The sequence below is a fragment of the Phyllobates terribilis genome, unplaced genomic scaffold, assembly GCF_046119375.1.
Source record: "Phyllobates terribilis strain yellow unplaced genomic scaffold, ASM4611937v1 Scaffold_4__5_contigs__length_816908805, whole genome shotgun sequence".
In the NCBI taxonomy this organism is placed as follows: Eukaryota; Metazoa; Chordata; class Amphibia; order Anura; family Dendrobatidae; genus Phyllobates; species Phyllobates terribilis.
In genome coordinates, this window is record NW_027362764.1 from 5,290,363 (window position 1) to 5,310,248 (window position 19,886).

General features: G+C 49.8%; 1 protein-coding gene and 4 non-coding genes across 5 annotated transcripts; all 5 read right to left on the reverse strand.

The window, feature by feature from the left end:
* Position 1: 1 nt before the first annotated feature.
* LOC141264782 (FAST kinase domain-containing protein 4-like) lies at positions 2 to 18,221 on the reverse strand. Its single transcript, XM_073677088.1, has 11 exons — positions 18,117 to 18,221; positions 11,754 to 12,224; positions 11,324 to 11,647; positions 5,917 to 6,088; positions 4,786 to 4,943; positions 4,074 to 4,184; positions 3,672 to 3,816; positions 3,341 to 3,589; positions 789 to 900; positions 385 to 499; positions 2 to 280 (listed from the first exon to the last, which is right to left on the reverse strand). The coding sequence occupies exons 2-11, from the start codon at positions 12,156 to 12,158 to the stop codon at positions 179 to 181; spliced, it is 1,893 nt and encodes a 630-aa protein (XP_073533189.1). The 5' UTR covers positions 12,159 to 12,224; positions 18,117 to 18,221; the 3' UTR covers positions 2 to 178.
* On the reverse strand, positions 3,098 to 3,230 carry LOC141266295 (small nucleolar RNA SNORA5). Its single transcript, XR_012320338.1, has one exon. It is a non-coding gene; the product is annotated as a small nucleolar RNA SNORA5 (small nucleolar RNA).
* LOC141266293 (small nucleolar RNA SNORA5) lies at positions 3,896 to 4,031 on the reverse strand. The gene has a single exon (XR_012320336.1). It is a non-coding gene; the product is annotated as a small nucleolar RNA SNORA5 (small nucleolar RNA).
* Positions 4,625 to 4,755, reverse strand: LOC141266294 (small nucleolar RNA SNORA5). The gene has a single exon (XR_012320337.1). It is a non-coding gene; the product is annotated as a small nucleolar RNA SNORA5 (small nucleolar RNA).
* On the reverse strand, positions 5,746 to 5,876 carry LOC141266291 (small nucleolar RNA SNORA5). The gene has a single exon (XR_012320334.1). It is a non-coding gene; the product is annotated as a small nucleolar RNA SNORA5 (small nucleolar RNA).
* Positions 18,222 to 19,886: the final 1,665 nt, after the last annotated feature.

Here is a 19,886-nt window from a genome sequence, read left to right on the forward strand (position 1 = left end):
ATCTGATAGAGATTTTATGTTTCCATCTCCGCACCCCTCACAATAAAATATAGTTTGTCCAGAAATATTAGACTCCCTCCTGAGCCAGTGAAGAGTGCGGCTGTCCAGGCCAGGAGGTCGCAGTATATATATATATGTACAGGTTTAGTCCTCATTGTCCGCCCGGTGCCTTCGCCCATCACACAGACATCGCCTCGGCCACCACTTTCTTAATCTGGTCCTTAAGGAACGCCGCCTTCTGCCACTCAGACTTCAGTTCCTGCCACTCGTAAAAAGGCACCTGCAAAGAGAGAGTAACTGGATCATAACCAAACTACATCTGAAACCCTCATTCCCCATCCCCCCCCAAAACAATAGCACAACTAGGCACTACACGGCTCTCACCTCCAGCACCAGGAAGCCGGCGGCCCGCAGGTGTCTGCGGCACAGGGCGTGCGACCCCGTCAGGTCCTTAGTGCGTAAACAGAAGTTAGAGAATTCCCAGCATTTCACAGCAAACCTGACAAGAGGAAGAGACGATATAGTGAGCGACAGGAGGGCTGAGTACATAACACAGCCCTCAGCGAGAAAGTCAATGACTAACACCAGGGGGCGCGCAGCTGAGAGATCCCCACAGAGCACCCATATCCCCAGAAGTCCTGGATGGACCACGCTGCAGACAGCGGCATCTCTCCCCTCTGGCAGTGAGAGAAGTCCCCAGGTGGACAGGACCACCCTCTACCTCCTCGTTCTGCCCTAACAGGGGGTACGGATAGAGGTGCAGTACACACCTACAGTGCCGTCCTCACCTCCTTGCTCCATCCGGTAAAGCTTTAGTTCCACTGCTGTGCAAAACATGACGATCCGCAAAATTACTGTAAGCTAAGGGATTATATTCAGAGTCTAAAACAAACTCCGCATCTGAGGAGGAAGCAAGAAAATATATCACAATGGATGATAATGAAATGAAGACACACGCACATACAGGACAACCAGGTGAACTTACTGATCCGGAGTTACATCCTGTATTATACTCCAGAGCTGCACTCACTATTGTGCTGGTGCAGTCACTGTGTACATACATTACATTACTGATCCGGAGTTACATCCTGTATTATACTCCAGAGCTACACTCACTATTCTGCTGGTGCAGTCACTGTGTACATACATTACATTACTGATCCTGAGTTACATCCTGTATTATACTCCAGAGCTGCACTCACTATTCTGCTGGTGCAGTCACTGTGTACATACATTACATTACTGATCCTGAGTTACCTCCTGTATTATACTCCAGAGCTACACTCACTATTCTGCTGGTGCAGTCACTGTGTACATACATTACATTACTGATCCTGAGTTACATCCTGTATTATACTCCAGAGCTGCACTCACTATTCTGCTGGTGCAGTCACTGTGTACATACATTACATTACTGATCCTGAGTTACATCCTGTATTATACTCCAGAGCTGCACTCACTATTCTGCTGGTGCAGTCACTGTGTACATACATTACTGATCCTGAGTTACATCCTGTATTATACTCCAGAGCTGCACTCACTATTCTGCTGGTGCAGTCACTGTGTACATATATTACATTACTGATCCCGAGTTACCTCCTGTATTATACTCCAGAGCTGCACTCACTATTCAGCTGGTGCAGTCACTGGGTACATACATTACATTACTGATCCTGAGTTACCTCCTGTATTATACTCCAGAGCTGCACTCACTATTCTGCTGGTGCAGTCACTGTGTACATACATTACATTACTGATCCTGAGTTACATCCTGTATTATACTCCAGAGCTGCACTCACTATTCTGCTGGTGCAGTCACTGTGTACATACATTACATTACTGATCCTGAGTTACATCCTGTATTATACTCCAGAGCTGCACTCACTATTCTGCTGGTGCAGTCACTGTGTACATACATTACATTACATTACTGATCCTGAGTTACCTCCTGTATTATACTCCAGAGCTACACTCACTATTCTGCTGGTGCAGTCACTGTGTACATACATTACATTACTGATCCTGAGTTACATCCTGTATTATACTCCAGAGCTGCACTCACTATTCTGCTGGTGCAGTCACTGTGTACATACATTACATTACTGATCCTGAGTTACATCCTGTATTATACTCCAGAGCTGCACTCACTATTCTGCTGGTGCAGTCACTGTGTACATACATTACTGATCCTGAGTTACATCCTGTATTATACTCCAGAGCTGCACTCACTATTCTGCTGGTGCAGTCACTGTGTACATATATTACATTACTGATCCCGAGTTACCTCCTGTATTATACTCCAGAGCTGCACTCACTATTCAGCTGGTGCAGTCACTGGGTACATACATTACATTACTGATCCTGAGTTACCTCCTGTATTATACTCCAGAGCTGCACTCACTATTCTGCTGGTGCAGTCACTGTGTACATACATTACATTACTGATCCTGAGTTACATCCTGTATTATACTCCAGAGCTGCACTCACTATTCTGCTGGTGCAGTCACTGTGTACATACATTACATTACTGATCCTGAGTTACATCCTGTATTATACTCCAGAGCTGCACTCACTATTCTGCTGGTGCAGTCACTATGTACATACATTACATCACTGATCCTGAGTTACATCCTGTATTATACTCTAGAGCTGCACTCACTATTCTGCTGGTGCAGTCACTGTGTACATACATTACATTACTGATCCTGAGTTACCTCCTGTATTATCCTCCAGAGCTGCACTCACTATTCTGCTGGTGCAGTCACTGTGTGCATACATTACATTACTCATCCTGAGTTACCTCCTGTATTATACTCCAGAGCTGCACTCACTATTCTGCTGGTGCAGTCACTGTGTACATACATTACATTACTGATCCTGAGTTACCTCCTGTATTATCCTCCAGAGCTGCACTCACTATTCTGCTGGTGCAGTCACTGTGTACATACATTACATTACTCATCCTGAGTTACATCCTGTATTATACTCCAGAGCTGCACTCACTATTCTGCTGGTGCAGTCACTGTGTACATACATTACATTACTGATCCCGAGTTACATCCTGTATTATACTCCAGAGCTGCACTCACTATTCTGCTGCTGTCTGTAGCACAATGAGTTCCCACGTTCCACCGGACAGGACGTGAGGCTCAATAACTACAGGATCCTGTGGCAGCCCATTGGCCAGGAGTCACCACATGACCGGTGGTCCTGAATTTGACGAAGCTGCAGATATTAACCCTGTGCGGAGCAGGCAGATGGTTACCGCACGCTGGATATTTGCGCCTCGGTCCTATTACTTGTGCCCCTATAGGCAGCGCAGGAGGTGGCGGCGTCTCACCAATCTGATGGCCGTATACCGTCTTCACACTGAAGTTACAGGTGTCTTTGTCACGAAGGACGTCCCGCAGAGCATTCCTCAGCTCTGTCTGTAGAGGGGACAGATTGCTGCCTGCAGCGGGGGGAGCTGCAGTACTGACCAGGCTGAGGGGCAGCAGAGGCCCCCGGTACTCCGGATACTCCAGCTGCGCTGTGGCATTGATCTGGGCTAATTTCAGGCTGAGGTTATTGGATTTGCTGGAGACGTCACCTACAAGGACACAAACATACGGCTGGTTACTGCACGGTGGTGGGCTTATCTACAGTCACAGCTGGATTCAGGAGGAGCGTACCCATGAACGTGCAGTAGATCTGAGGATCCAGCACCTTCTGGAGGAAATCTGGGGTAACGAGCTGCAGGACACACAACGACCACACCAAATCCACCAGCATCGGGGGGCTCAGCGAATCCAGCTCCGAGCTCAGACGCTGCACCACCTGCAGAAAGTGTAAGCAAGTCACATCACGCGGCCGGTGACTGCATCAGTGACATCACGTATGAACCAATGATGTCATCACATGTCCATAGAGACATTGTATCCCCATACTCTGTGCGGGAGAATGAGAGGCTCATGACCTACAGGTTTTTTGTAGCAGCCCATTGGCCAGGAGTCGCCATCGAGGGGGGCAGTCCTGAATTTGACGAGGCTGCAGACATTAACCCTTCTGTAGCAGCACGGTGACAGAAGACTTACCATGCTGAAGAATTCCTCCTGCTGGCTTGGCAGGAAGTTCAGATGTGCAAAGGACATGATGAGGCTGGAGAGCTGGACAGGAGTCAGCGAGCTGCTGCGCTCTACACAGGCCTGGAATACAGAGGGATGCAAAAACCCGACACTGCAGACAGTGCATGATATAGACACAAAGCGACGCCGCTGGAGAGGATACAAGAGCAGGCTACTGCTTAAAGGGATTGTCCAGGACTGGGGTATCAATGCCGACCTTTAGCTCATTAGTAGATTTGGTGAGAATCGATTCTCAGTGCCCGATCCAGATGCCATATCAGTAATCTATCGCTGCCGGAGGGAGCCCCCCCGATAGCCGGTTCTTACCTCCTGTGCGGTGTTCGGAGCTGCGCTGGTCTCAACCCCCCCACCTCATAATAGGTGAATAACCATTCCCCTGAATGTCCGCCATGAAATATTACTGTAGTCACTGCGGCAGGGAGATGGCCGAAACAGCCAAGGTTTCCCTAAAAATCCAACCTCTTGCCAGAGATGAGCGGGGGCCTGCAGAGATCAGCAGATTATGTCGGCTGCGCCATTTTTCCCGGGGTCCACGTGCAGGGATCGGAGACCACGGCCGCCTGCTCCTGTTGCAGCTTTCACGGCCAGCAGACACCACTGAGCAGGAACTGCTGAATTTGACAAAGCTGCGAGCGGCCGGGCAATGACGACGGGAATATACCTGTGCGATGGCCTCGCATAGCGGAAGGTGGAAGAATCGGAGGGTGGAGAAGGATCGGATGCAGCCGCTCATCTCCTTACTGCTCAGCTCCGACATCTTGGGCAGCAGCTCTGACGCCATCTTCTGTAACACCTGATGTTGGCTGAAGTTCAGCTTCGCTGCAAGACAAAGGGACGAGACAGAGTTACTCTGCACCACGTCAGGACGAGACAGAGTTACTCTGCACCACGTCAGGACGACACAGAGTTACTCTGCACCACGTCAGGACGACACAGAGTTACTCTGCACCACGTCAGGACGACACAGAGTTACTCTGCACCACGTCAGGACGACACAGAGTTACTCTGCACCACATCAGGACGACACAGAGTTACTCTGCACCACGTCAGGACGACACAGAGTTACTCTACACCACGTCAGGACGACACAGAGTTACTCTGCACCACGTCAGGACGACACAGAGTTACTCTGCACCACGTCAGGACGACACAGAGTTACTCTGCACCACGTCAGGACGACACAGAGTTACTCTGCACCACGTCAGGACGACACAGAGTTACTCTGCACCACGTCAGGACGACACAGAGTTACTCTGCACCACGTCAGGACGACACAGAGTTACTCTGCACCACGTCAGGACGACACAGAGTTACTCTGCACCACGTCAGGACGACACAGAGTTACTCTGCACCACGTCAGGACGACACAGAGTTACTCTGCACCACGTCAGGACGACACAGAGTTACTCTGCACCACGTAAGGACAACTCAACGCGGTTTGCTGCAAATCAATCTGGAGGCTGAGAACCTGTACAGCAGCCATAAGTCTCCAGCGTGCACAGTCCTCTGTGAGCTAAATCCTGTTACAACACATCAGTGCACATCAGTCTAGACTGACACACTGTAGCAAACCCTCTGCCTCTGTCAGTCACTAATGAGTAGTTAAGATGTACAATGATCGGATTGTCTGTAGCACAATTGTATCCCCATGTTCAGTGCAGAACATGAAGCTCATGAGCTACAGGTTTCTGTGGCAGCCCATTGGCCAGGAGTCGCCATTAATGGGGCAGTCCTGAATTTGACGAGGCTGCATCAATCGCTGGACCAACACCCAGTGTGATTACTGCCTTACCGTAGGCGTACGCCAAATCTACAATGACAGACGGGCACAGCTCTTTATTCCGCTGAACCAGGTGGAAAGACAGCGCCCTGAGGATGGGCAGAGAGCGGCAGTTCTGGGCGGCCAGGGCCACGGTGATGGTCCGAGATTCCTCGGGGCTGAAGAGTTCTGCATACTCAAGCACCTGAGAAAGAAGAGCGCGGCATCAGACATGGGCAGCCATGTTATAAGGAGCGAGGGAGGAGCTGAGGCAAAGACAGGGTAGGTTTCCCGTTCGTTCGTTGACCGACATCTGCAGCCGCTGCGATGAACAGCTCTATTCCCATGTACCTGCAGAAGTGCCGATGACTTCGTCTTCGCCGCCATTTGCCAAGTATCTAAACACATGGTGCACGGTCCTATTCAAATTAACAATATACTTGTACTACAAGAACCAGCTGTGCAAAAGACCTGGCAAGCAGACGATGACATGAGAGGCGTTGGATCACCCCTTTAAAACTTACTATGCAGCTACAACTTAAAATAAATGGGTAAAATTGCAAAGTGCTGATAAAACTTGTAACCCTGAAACTTATATCTGTTTATAAAACCTCTTGTCTAGAAGGCAGGAGTTTTTAATACTATTATGTACTGATTACTGCCTAGGACACCGGCCACCTCTGCAGTTTATCAGCAGTGGCCAGTCTCCAAGGAAAAGAGCTCTGTATTTGCAATTCTCTGTGCTCCAGGGATGGGAAGTGCAGCTCTGCAGCTGCCCGGACCACTGAATTCTGCCAGCTTCAGTGTCCATCCTCCAATGCTGCAGACAGAGGTGGCTGCTTGCAGCATTGGACATCGCACAGTTTGGGTCACTGGCGTGACTTTCAGAACTATCAACCATGATGAGAGCCCCTTCCCCCAGCGCGCAGGGGTCAGGGAGGAAGCGGAGAGGTGCACTGCTGGACAGCCATCATAACATAGCCACTGTAAGACAGTGCCTTACTGCATTGCTAAAATGTCCAGGGGGTGTGTTCTGGCTGACCATGTACCTCCCCTCAGGTGACTGATCACATGACTGTGACATCATCACAGGTCCTGTATGCACAGACTGATATATAAACTCTGGTAGTTTTAGAAACAGGTGTGAAAGGCATGAGGCCTGATCCCTGTGTGTGTGGGACACCATTAGCCTGAAGCGGCTGGAAGAGAGAGAGACCTGGAGAGGCAAGAGGCTAAATCCCTGTGTTTGGGACGCAGTAGCCATGGAAGGCACGTGGCTTGGAGACCACGGCTGGGAAGCCTTAAAGCCACAGCTGTGGCAGAACAGAGCTGAGAGAAGCAGCTAAGACCCAGCAAAGGTAAAAATGGTTCTTTATATGGACATTGATGCTGTACCTTGCTGAAGTCTGTATCTTAAGCCAAGCGGGCATAGCTGCCATTGGAAAGGTCTCTTGGACGTTGTGTGTATAACCGTGCCGGTGAGCCACTGAGATGGACTATGTTATGTGCAGTTATGAAGTGTAATAAACTGCTGGATGTCGTGTGATCAGAAAACGTGGCTGGTGTGCATTCATTAACCCCGTGAAGCGAGTGTCCCCCAGCGTGATGAATAGCGCTACCTTACATGTGGTTCGAGAATGCGGGCAATTGCAGCCCGGTTGCTAGGGGCAATTGCAGCCCGGTTGCTAGGGGCAACGGCACAGGTCGACGAGTGTGAATACAAGCATCTTGCTGTGACTCGGTGGGGTTGCGAAGATTAAAGCATCTGGCTGCAACTCGGTGGGGTTGCGAAGATTGTCGTCGCACTCGAACCTGGTTTGCTGTGGCTCGGCGGGGCCACGAAAATTTTCCGGGGAGCGCGGTGTGTGTGTGAATAGTGGACCGCGATGGCTGTGAACGGAGCAGGAAAAGAAAATGAAGCTTTTGAGCGATTAAAGTTTCGGTTAAAACTGCAGCAGGAATGTGAGAAGCGTCTACAGGACATGGTGCAAGCACGGCAGGAGCTGTGGGCACCGTATAGACGGGTGGTAGTGGACCATTCTAAGGACTCTCCGGGGGCGCCAGTATTGTCCCAGAGTGCCCGGAGAGGTGGTAAGAGATGTTGTGATCTGAGTCCTAAGTCTATTGTTGATTCTTTTTGTAAAAATTCTCCTACAGGTGTGGGTGTCCAAAAGTGGCGGAGTCTCAAAAGGGGGCGGATTTCCAAAAGAGCGTGGCGTATAGAAAACCAAAATTTGTTACTGGTTGTGGGTTGGTACCGCCTAAAAATGACAATTTGACCGTTGGTAACGGGGTAGCTCCAGTAGAAGGGGTTGACGTCAAAGTGGGAGGTGACTTATTGGTCCACGACACCATGGGGAGTGACACAGACCCCGTAGCTGACGGTGACACTACGAAAGTGGAAGGAGATGTTCCAGAAAATTTATGAGGACCTCTGCAGAACCCAAGACGAGGTTGTTCGGTTACAGTTTGACAAAGCGATGTCTGAAGATGAGCTCTGCGAGATGAAAGATCATTTCTCCCTGGTACACTTAGAGCTGATGCAGGAGAAGCAAAGGCTGGATGAGGGTCTACTCCAGAGGGATAGGGAGCTATCTGCCTTAAAAGGGGCGCTGCAGAAATTCCAGGACCAAGTAAAGCCTCTAATGCAGGAGAAGGAGCGGCTGGTGGACTCTCTGTACCAGCGAGACTGGGAGCTATCCGCCCTGAAAGAGGCAGAAATGAGGCATGAAAAGTTCAATAGGGAACTGCAACAAACTAAGAGAGACTATGAGGATCTCTTCAGGGTTAAAGAAAAACTAGAGGATGATAAGGCGGATGCAGAACATATGCGCCAAGTGGTTGAGACCACTCTGCAGGACACCCGTGATGAAAATGATGATCTCCGCAGAAAGACCCTAGATCTGGAAGCTCAGGTGAAGGAGCTGCAGACGTTCTGTGATAATCTCCAGAGGGCGGTGACGTGCCTTAAGGAAAGAATCAGCAAGATCGAAGCTGAGCAGAAAAAAATGGAGGAGTCTATCGGAGAAGCCACAGACCAGGGCCAGGAGTTGGCCACAGGAGATGGGGGGTATGAAGCAAATACCTCCTCGAATAATGTGAGCTCGGATGATTCGGTGGATGTTAGAGCCGAGATCAAGGAGCTCAAGGAGACGCTACAAGCCCATTTGAAGCAAGAGAAGCTTGAGAGACTGGCTGTCGAGAGCCGAGTGGGCGCACTGGAGACAGAGAGGTCTGAGAGAACGCTACTGTTAAAGGAGCAGCTGAAGCAGGAAGAGCTACAGAGATGGGCTGCTGAGAGGCGAGTAGCGGAGCTAGAGGAGGAAGTTGTTAAGCTCAAAGGTCGCCTGGCAAAGTATCACTCCGTGAACGAGGCCTCCTTGGAGAAGGCAAAGGGAAAAAAAGTTGCACTCACTCCCTTATACCATGAGAAGGTGGACCTGAGGAGAGCTAAGAGAGTGTCAACAGAAGATAAATATGAAATGGAAGTGGTCAAGACGAAAATTCGTGAATTTGTAGCTGTGAGTCAGCTCAGGGGAAGCGTACAGGGTGAAGGAGCTGAAAGTCAATTGTCCCTGAAGCCTGAGCTGGTTGATCGTCTGGAAACCACTGGTGAGAGAGAAACGTCTCAGTACAAATGCCTCATAGATGTACCCGAGGATTTGAGAAAAGAATGCACCCGTGAGTCAGTGCATGAAGAGTTTAAGAAGGCTGTGGGAGCCTGTAAGGTGTACTCGACCTCAGAAGCTAAACAGCTGGTGGTCCTGTCCACAACCGAAGTCGCAGTGAAGAGGGTGGCGATCCTAAGTGACATGCACTGGCGATGTATTCGCACGAAGCGTTTTCTCCGGTTGAAGACGGAACAAGCCGTTAGACAACTGGAGCTTACGAGAAAAGCTCACAGTCTGCGGGAAGAGGTCATCCGGGTGCCTCATGCTCTGGTAAGAAAGCTCATTGGGAGAAATGGCCGAACCATGCAGATGATGGTGAAGAAGTCTGGTGTGATGAGAGTAAGCAGTCCACGTGATCGTCAGGACTGGATACCAGATGAAGACGGCATGGTATCATTCTCCGCTGTCGGAACGGAAGAAAATCTTGCATATATACGCATGCTGATGGAGTACCGAGTGACCTACCTGAGAGAGGTAGAACAGCTGAATCTCACCAGACTGTGAGTGGAAAGACAGAATCGCCTGAGCAGCAGAAGATGGCAGCCGTCTAGAAATTGTGAGACCAGACAGAGAAAGGGCCCTTCAAATAATAGAACGGCTACAGTAGAAGGTAGAGACCTTCCAAGATGTCTTGAGAGGCGTGGGTGTAGAGGTAGTGAGACCTCCAGTAACTCAGGTCTGAGAGGCCCATACAAGCGACGCAATAGAGTACGGGACAGTACGGAGTCGAACCGGACATTAGATACAAGGGCAAGTGAGTCACACTGCTGTATTGACCGCTGGGACCAGGGAAGGTCTGACAAGGTGACGACTGACCGCTGGGAGTGGGGGAGGTCTGACAGGGTTACGACTCGGAAATGTGACTTGACGAAGTCAGTGACAGTGACAGATGGTAGGTCCCTAAGGAATGGGCTAATGTCGTTGACTAATGTTCCAGGGGCTGAGCAGCGCAATTGTAAAGTACATGGTCTCTATGTGAACTGTGGGTTATAATGTAATGTGTATATTATGTGTTCAACCCCACAAGTTTGAACAAAGGGGGGGGATATGTAAGGCAGCGCCTTACTGCATTGCTAAAATGTCTAAGGGGTGTGTTCTGGCTGAGCATGTACCACCCCTCGGGTGACTGATCACATGACTGTGACATCATCACAGGTCCTGTATGCACAGACTGATATATAAACCCTGGTAGTTTTAGAAACAGGTGTGAAAGGCATGAGGCCTGATCCCTGTGTGTGTGGGACACCATTAGCCTGAAGGGGCTGGAAGAGAGAGGCCTGGTGAGGCAAGAGGCTAAATCCCTGTGTTTGGGACGCAGTAGCCATGGAAGGCACGTGGCTTGGAGACCACGGCTGGGAAGCCTTAAAGCCACAGCTGTGGCAGAACAGAGCTGAGAGAAGCAGCTAAGACCCAGCAAACGTAAAAATGGTTCTTTATATGGACATTGATGTTGTACCTTGCTGAAGTCTGTATCTTAAGCCAAGCGGGCATAGCTGCCATTGGAAAGGTCTCTTGGACGTTGTGTGTATAACCGTGCCGGTGAGCCACTGAGCTGGACTATGTTATGTGCAGTTATGAAGTGTAATAAACTGCTGGATGTTGTGTTATCAGAAAACGTGGCTGGTGTGCTTTCATTAACCCCATGAAGCGAGTGTCCCCCAGCGTGATGAATAGCGCTACCTTACACCACTCTAATATCAGACTCCAGTAAAGAGGCTTTTGAATACACCACAACTCTCAAAACGCGTCGTCGGTCTGGAGTCCTCTACCTTGTCCTCCATTCTCTCCAGCAGCGTCTTTGATACTTGGCTGAGGCTGTAAATCACATTCACCAAAGTCTTGGTGTCCTTCACTTCCGTCCACCGCAGCTCCACGCTTCTCGCTAAATCCAGAACCAGCGCTTTCTGCTCCTCGGTCTGGACGTGCGGTACGATAACACGTGCCAACCGCCCCAATAATTCGATACTAAACTTCCTGAGACGCCATCGCACTTCTGTCTCCGCGGAGCGCAAGTAATGGTTCTTCCCGTCTATGCGGAGCACGTACAGACTCCGGAGCAGACTGATGAGCCGAGCGTGCCATATCATCTGGATCTGGAGGGGACAGGAATGGAAATGAAAACTGATAGAGCTGACAGTTTGCTGCAATGTATCTGACTTCTGGTAAAACAACCCCCCACCGATCCCTCTCAGACCTCACCTGTCTGTTCACTGCGTTCAGGAGCTCCCCGAACCTCTTGTCATTCACCACTTCCTCCCTATTTGCCTCCGTCACTTTGGCTATCTGATTGATGATGGCGGCCGCCCTGTTGCCGCTCCTGCTGTGCTCAGGAGAGAGTTGCAGCAGCTCCTCCGCCTCCGACATAGCCTGGATCATTGCTAGGAAATCCTTCTCGTTCTGCCCGTTCACCTTCTGCTGCAATGCGGGGAGGCTGTGCGTGTATCTGCAGAGAACGGGGTGCTGCTGGGGCGAGGGCTGGGGATGCGGAGGCTGGACGAGATGACCGGCTCTGACACATTCTGAGGAGATGGAGGAAGACGAGGCCTGGAAGGAGGGTGATGACGCCAGCAGACGGGAAAAGCGCTGGATTAGACGGGCCGCCATGTCTTTGGTGGTGTGCCGCTCACTTCACCATAAACCTCGGGAAGTGGAAGGGGGTCATCTCAACATCTGGAAATAAATATATAAAATTGAAAAAAAAAAAAAAAAATCTAGGGGGTCTTGACATACTGCACTATGGGTGTACTGTAGATAAGGGGCTGAGAGAAGTGATATACTGCAGGATAGGGCGGTATATAGAGAAGTGATATACTGTAGGATATGGCTCTACGTAGAGGGGCTGAGAGGAGTGATGTACTGCAAGATTAGACTCTACAAAGATAGGGCTCTACGTACAGGGCTAAGATGAGCGATAGAGTGCACGATGGGCCTGTATAGAGAGGAGCGATAGAGTGCACGATGGGGCTGTATAGAGGAGTGATATACTGTAGGATATGGCTCTACGGAGAGGGGCTGAGAGGACTGATGTACTGCTAGATTAGACTCTACGTACAGGGCTAAGAGGAGCGATAGAGGGCACGATGGGCCTGTATAGAGAGGAGCAATAGAGTGCACGATGGGGCTGTATAGAGAGATGTGATATAGTCAGGGCTGTGGAGTCGGTAAGCCAAACCTCCAACTCCTCAATTTCTATGACACCGACTCCCTCATACATGGCTCATGTTTAAGTGCTAAATTTACTGTAGTAAAATGGTAACATCAGGCTTTTAATCATTATTATGATACAATAATCAAGCCCTTTAGACAGAACATAAAATATATTTATGAGCTAAGAGGACAAACAAACTAAAACATCAAGCATACAGAGACAACATATACTGGACTATTGATTTATGCACAGTTTATTGAAAGTTTAGATTTGCTTTAAGAAGTACTTACCTTAATCCTGCTTTCCTGTTCACTCCAGCAGTTCTGAGATGAGTGCAGGCATTCCTTCCCTGTGTGTTTGTTTTTTTTCCCCTTCACTACTTATCATGTACATAAACTGCAGCACAGCTAAAAGTCCAGACCCTTAGATCAGGAATAGGACAGACATTTATAGGACATTTCATAACTTTCACAATTTCTTATAAAAATATATTCCCCACAAACTGCATTGAACTACTGTACCCAATTTATTATATATTTTAGGAGTCGGTCCATTTTATACCGACTCCACCAAAATGGAGTCAGACTCCACAGCGCTGGATATAGTGCAGGATAGGGCTGTATAGAGAGGAGTGATGTACTGCAGGATAGGCCAGTATATAGAGGGGCTGGGGTGAGGGATATACTGCCGGATAGAGCTGTATATAGACGAATGCTATACTGCAGGATAGGGCTCTATGTAGTGGACTGAGAGGAGTGATGTACTGCAGGATAGGACTGTATAGAGAGGAGTTATATACTTCAGGATAGGACTGTATAGAGAGGAGTTATATACTTCAGGATAGTGCTCTACACAGAGCAGCTGAGAGGAGAGATATACTGCAAGATAAGACTCTACAAAGTGGGGCTGAGGCTAGTAATATTCTGCAGGATAGGGCTCTACATGGAGGGCTGAAAGAAGAGATGTACTGCAGGATAGGCAGTACATAGAGAGGCTGAGTGGAGTGATATACTGCTGGATAGGGCTGTGTGACAATACAGCCTATAATCTTAATAAGCCAGACGTTTAGATTCGTTAAACCAAGATAAATACACTATTGTGTTCATATTGACTTGTGAATGTATGTCTATTTCTATGGCAAGGACATACAATTATTTGTATAACCCTGAATGTTGTCTCCTCTGGAGTCTGTGAAACAATGTTGTTTGTTACTATGCTAATTGTACATTATACTAAGTCAGCTGAATGTTGATTTAAAGAGCCCCTGCTATACCAGCTATGTAAATTGATTAGCTCAAACAATGAGACCTGGTGAAACCTGCACCTTTACCTCGGACCTGTGACTGATGACCTTACACAGATGTAAAATATAAACAGGGATGTCTGTAGTGCTGGAAGCAGAATCAAGGAGAATCAGAAAGACTTTACAAGGAAAATGAGAGACATCCTTCAGGATAGTAGATGGATAGCATGGCAGCTCAATCCAAAGAGACACAAATTTGGATTCTACATGATTCTAGCCTAAGGATATATAGCCCTGGCTGGAAAGATACAGATCTGCTCCACTGACCATCAGAGAGACCATGGATACATTTGGGGAGACCAGGTTGGGACAATGAAGTCACCTGCCCCTTGGATATGTTGTCTGGGGTTGCCAAGAGGAACCCACCGGTCGCCTGGAACTCATGGAGACATTCGAGGAAGCCAGATTGGGACCAGCCGGTCATCTGGCCCCATGGAATCTCTTGGAGAGGCTAGGGTGGGACCCTCGGGTCTCCTGGCCTTGTACCCCGATGGACTGCTAGCTTCCTAAGCTTGCCGCTGCCTTCTCTCTATGGGGGGCTGCCAGAAGCGGATGGCCACTGGTTGAGGTAGTTGGCCCTGGAGGTCCCAAAGTCACAGCTGTTCTATTCCCAGGTGTGTGGAGCGGAAGAGTGAGATTGTGTAATGTGGTATCATCTTGGGTATTCGCTGGGACTGTTTTATGTGTTTATTGTCCGTTTTGTGGTTCAATAAAGTATTGCCACGCTGTTTTACCCTCACCCTGTGTGGTCTGACTAGTGTTACGGCCACAGAAGACCCCAGGTCTTCACAGGCTGTATGTAGTGGACTGGAAGAAGAGGAGTGATGTACTGCAAGATAGGGCTCTATGTAGTAGACTGAGGAGTGATGTACTGCAGGATACGGCAGTATATACAGTAAGGATATACTGCAGGATAGGGCTATATATGGACTGAGAGGAGTGATATACTGCAGTGTAGGGCTATATAGAGAGGAGTGATATACTGCAGGATAGTGCTCTACATAGAGGAGCTGAGAGGAGTGATATATTGCAAGATAAGACTCTACAAAGGGGCCAAGACCAGATATATTCACAGGAAAGGGCTCTACATAGAGGGCTGAAAGGAGAGATGTACTGCAGGAGGAGTGATATAATGCACGATAGGGCTCTATGAAGCGGACTGAGAGCAGTGATGTACTGCTGATCGAAGGTGTGCCCCAAGAGAGGAGTGCTTACTTTTTTGTAACATGTGACTATATTTTGAAGGGGGCAGGAGGAAGGAGAGCAGAACAAAAACAATTGGCAGGACACTGGTCCAGTAGCCACATCAGAAGTTTGCTGCCACCGCTCCAGAAGAGCTGAGAGCCTGCTCCTACACGCTGGTATCCCTGGTTCCTCCTTTGATTAGTAGGCTGAATGCGACATCATGTTGAAAAGAAAGGCTTGGAGGGATCTGGTCTGGCGGCCACAGACAAATGGCTGAAGGATCAGGGTCCTGCAAATCATTTTGCGCAAGTCTAAAATATATTTAGAAAAGATCAATAGATATTTATATAAGTGTGTTTTGGAGGGGGTTGAAATGTGGAGAGTGAAGTCTTTTTTGACATTGGATATTATTTTCATGGGACTGTGTTGAAAGGTGGAAAAGGAATAGGGATATTCTGCAGAATGGGACAGAAGGCTGGATATGAAGTTAAAGAGATTACTCTTTTCCTTCTTGTGACATCAGCGATGCTCCGATCCTCTTCTTCACATGACCGCTGTTCAGACTAGCTGTATCGTCTTTTGTGCGGACCAGAAATCGTTTTCCCAGTGTAATCCAATGAGATCCCATATCTGGATCTATAGGACTGTACCGAAAAAAAAAAAATCAACTTCTGGTTCACAGAGAAGTCGCCGTATGATCTGGCTCATCTGAATTATGGTCACAAGATAGAGATGACCTGAACGGCGCTGATATCAGGAGGTGAGCGGTAAGTATACGAACACAACATTCATATTTCTAAGGGCCTAATATCTACATTTTCCTGGGATTCTTTCTTCAAAGGGATTCTGTCAGCATAAAGATGACTGTTCATACCAAGCACAGGCGCTCAGAGGACCCTTGAGGGACCGAGCAGTTCAGTGCACCCAATTACTTGTTTTCCATCAGTCTCCGTGCTCCTCTGACTCAGAAAGGCTCAGCTGTCAATCAGAGAAGAGAGCGCAGAGACAGAAGTAAAACAACGCTGAGCCGCGCTAAGAGTGCACTCAGTACATGTGCTTGGTTTGAACAGTCATTTTGCAGCATTTCGCTCTATAGCTACATACTGGGGCTAGGGAGACCACACTGTAACTTCCAGAGAATACATCCCACCTCAATACTCAATAAAAGAACATTCAGATAAGTGGAAAAAATTATATATATTTGCAAATGGAAGACCAAACATCAAAACTATTGTTAGATGTAAAAAAACTAACATTTAACAGGCGGCAGTGACCTGAGCATCATCTGCTCATTCCTGTAATGGTACAGCTATAACGGGGTTACCGTACGGAGGATGCTCGTATACACATTACTGTGTGCACAGAAATCAGGAGCCTCCATACAGCAACTCCATTCCAGCGGCCTCACTACAGGAACGACTAAATGGACATTCCTGTACAGAGGTCCATGATTTCTGCTTAGACAGATGTGCAGCATTACAACCGGACCCTTCAGTATTAGTGCTGGCATTTCCCTCACCCGTCTTGACGGAGGGTCCATGGAGTAAGAGTAAGGTGGGCTCGTAATGGATGTGGTGCAGCTGCCGAGAGACGGCACAAGATAGGTGCTTCAGTCAGTGACGGGAATGAGCTGCTGTTGCCAGTTACACCACTTTTGAGTTGTAAGTTACAATGAATTTGCTCGCTGTACAGCGCTGTGGAGTATGATGGCGCTATACAAACAAAGCATAACAATGAGAGGATACATAGGGGTGTGTGAATTGTATATAGAGTACTGTCCAGTGTATACTGCATACAGGGGTGTGAAAACTATAATAGTGTGGGTGCTGCATGTAGGGGTGTGCGTACTGTACATATGTGTCAGTATATAGATATATATATCCACCTGTGTACATGTTATTACTTCCTCCCCACTGCAGAGCACACTGCTGCTGCAGACTATTCCTTCCTTCGCTCAGCCTCCAGTCAATATGAGCAGCTCCTGTCAGTGTCCGGGGCCCCTCGCCTCTCCCGCCGAGGCCGCAGTCCGGGGGCCCCTCGCCTCTCCCGCCAAGGCCGCAGTCCGGGGGCCCCTCGCCTCTCCCGCCGTGGCCGCAGTCCGGGGGCCCCTCGCCTCTCCCGCCGTGGCCGCAGTCCGGGGGCCCCTCGCCTCTCCCGCCGTGGCCGCAGTCCGGGGGCCCCTCGCCTCTCCCGCCGTGGCCGCAGTCCGGGGGGCCCCTCGCCTCTCCCGCTGTGGCCGCAGTCTGGGGCCCCTCGCCTCTCCCGCTGAGGCCGCAGTCCGGGGGGCCCCTCGCCTCTCCCGCTGTGGCCCCTCGACTCTCCCACTGAGGCCGCAGTCCGGGGGGCCCTTCGCCTCTCCCACTGAGGCCGCAGTCCGGGGGGCCCCTCGCCTCTCCCGCTGTGGCCCCTCGACTCTCCCACTGAGGCCGCAGTCCGGGGGGCCCCTCGCCTCTTGCCGCAGTCCGGAGCCCCTCACCTCTCCCACTGAGGCCGCAGTCCGGGGGGCCCCTCGCCTCTCCCGCTGTGGCCGCAGTCGGGGGGGGCCCCTCGCCTCTCCCGCTGTGGCCGCAGTCGGGGGGCCCCTCGCCTCTCCCGCTGTGGCCGCAGTCCGGGGGGCCCCTCGCCTCTCCCGCTGTGGCCGCAGTCCGGGGGGCCCCTCGCCTCTCCCGCTGTGGCCGCAGTCCGGGGGGCCCCTCGCCTCTCCCGCTGTGGCCGCAGTCGGGGGGGCCCCTCGCCCCTCCCGCTGTGGCCGCAGTCCGGGGGGCCCCTCGCCTCTCCCGCTGTGGCCGCAGTCCGGGGGGCCCCTCGCCTCTCCCGCTGTGGCCGCAGTCCGGGGGGCCCCTCGCCTCTCCCGCTGTGGCCGCAGTCCGGGGCCCCTCGCCTCTCCCGCTGTGGCCCCGGCTCCTCAGCCGCTTCTACTTCTTACCTTGCAGCGTGCGCCTCCACCGGTGTGACCTCCACAGCAAAGAGGAAGTCGTCGCCTTCCCTGACGTCACTTCCGATCTGCTGACCATTTCCCCGGGCGCTCACTGCAGGTGACTGGCGGCCATATTAGTTGTGGGCACGATGATGTCGTGTTACTCCTAGCAACCGGCCAGGAAGACGCGATGGTTGCTATAGGCGATTTCAAGGATCTTTCCTGGTTTGTAAATTCAGGGATTTCTTATAATTTGTGGCGTTTTGTATTTTCTGTGTTGATATTTTTAACCCTTTAAGGACTGGGCAATTTTTTCAGTTTTGTATTTTTTTCCTCCTTTTTTTCATTTTTATCCGTCACCATAGCTATATGAGGTCTTGTGCGGGACGAGTTTTAGCTTTGGATGACGCCATTTATTCTTTACCAGATATTGTACCGGAAAACGGGAATAAAATTCCAAGTGCGAAAAACAGTGGAAAAACCGCAATTCCACATTTTTTGTTTTCTTGCGTTTCTTGTGCGGTAATAATGGGGGCTCCGCACGCGCCTCCTGTCAGGGCCATTATGGGGAGAGAAAACTTTCTCTTAACAGTTTTTACTGATCAGGTTCATTAACTTCATATTTTGATAGAAGGTCTGAGAACGCCGAGACACCGAATACAGTGACCTGTTACACTTCTTACTATTCTATATTTTTATGAGGGGAAAAGGCCGACATTTACATCTCTGTGTTTTTCTTTAGCTTTTTTTTTAAATTTTTATATGTATTTTGTATTTGTTAAGTCGCTTAGGTGACCTGAACTGTAATCGTCCGATTGCTTGTACTGTGCCCCATTATAAGCCAAACTACTGCAGTATATGGTACAAATCACAGACTTGTATGAAAACCATGCACAGAAGAGCACAAGACAGAGAGAGGACCCCACTGACCATAAGAGCTTACACTCTACAGGAGAGAGAGAGGACCCCACTGACCATAAGAGCTTACACTCTACAGGAGAGAGAGAGGACCCCACTGATCATAAGAGCTTACACTCTACAGGAGAGAGAGAGGACCCCACTGATCATAAGAGCTTACACTCTACAGGAGAGAGAGAGGACCCCACTGATCATAAGAGCTTACACTCTACAGGAGAGAGAGAGGACCCCACTGACCATAAGAGCTTACACTCTACAGGAGAGAGAGAGGACCCCACTGACCATAAGAGCTTACACTCTACAGGAGAGGACCCCACTGATCATAAGAGCTTACACTCTACAGGAGAGAGAGGACCCCGCTGACAGTAAGAGCTTACACTCTACAGGAGAGAGAGAGGACCCCACTGACCATAAGAGCTTACACTCTACAGGAGAGAGAGGACCCCACTGACCATAAGAGCTTACACTCTACAGGAGAGAGAGAGGACCCCACTGATCATAAGAGCTTACACTCTACAGGAAGAAGAGGACCCCGCTGACCATAAGAGCTTACACTCTACAAGAGAGAGAGGACCCCACTGACCATAAGAGCTTACACTCTACAGGAGAGAGAGGACCCTGCTGACCATAAGAGCTTACACTCTACAGGAGAGAGAGGACCCCACTGACCATAAGAGCTTACACTCTACAGGAGAGAGAGGACCCCACTGACCATAAGAGCTTACACTCTACAGGAGAGAGAGAGGACCCCACTGACCATAAGAGCTTACACTCTACAGGAGAGAGAGAGAGAGAGAGGACCCCACTGACCATAAGAGCTTACACTCTACAGGAGAGAGAGGACCGCACTGACCATAAGAG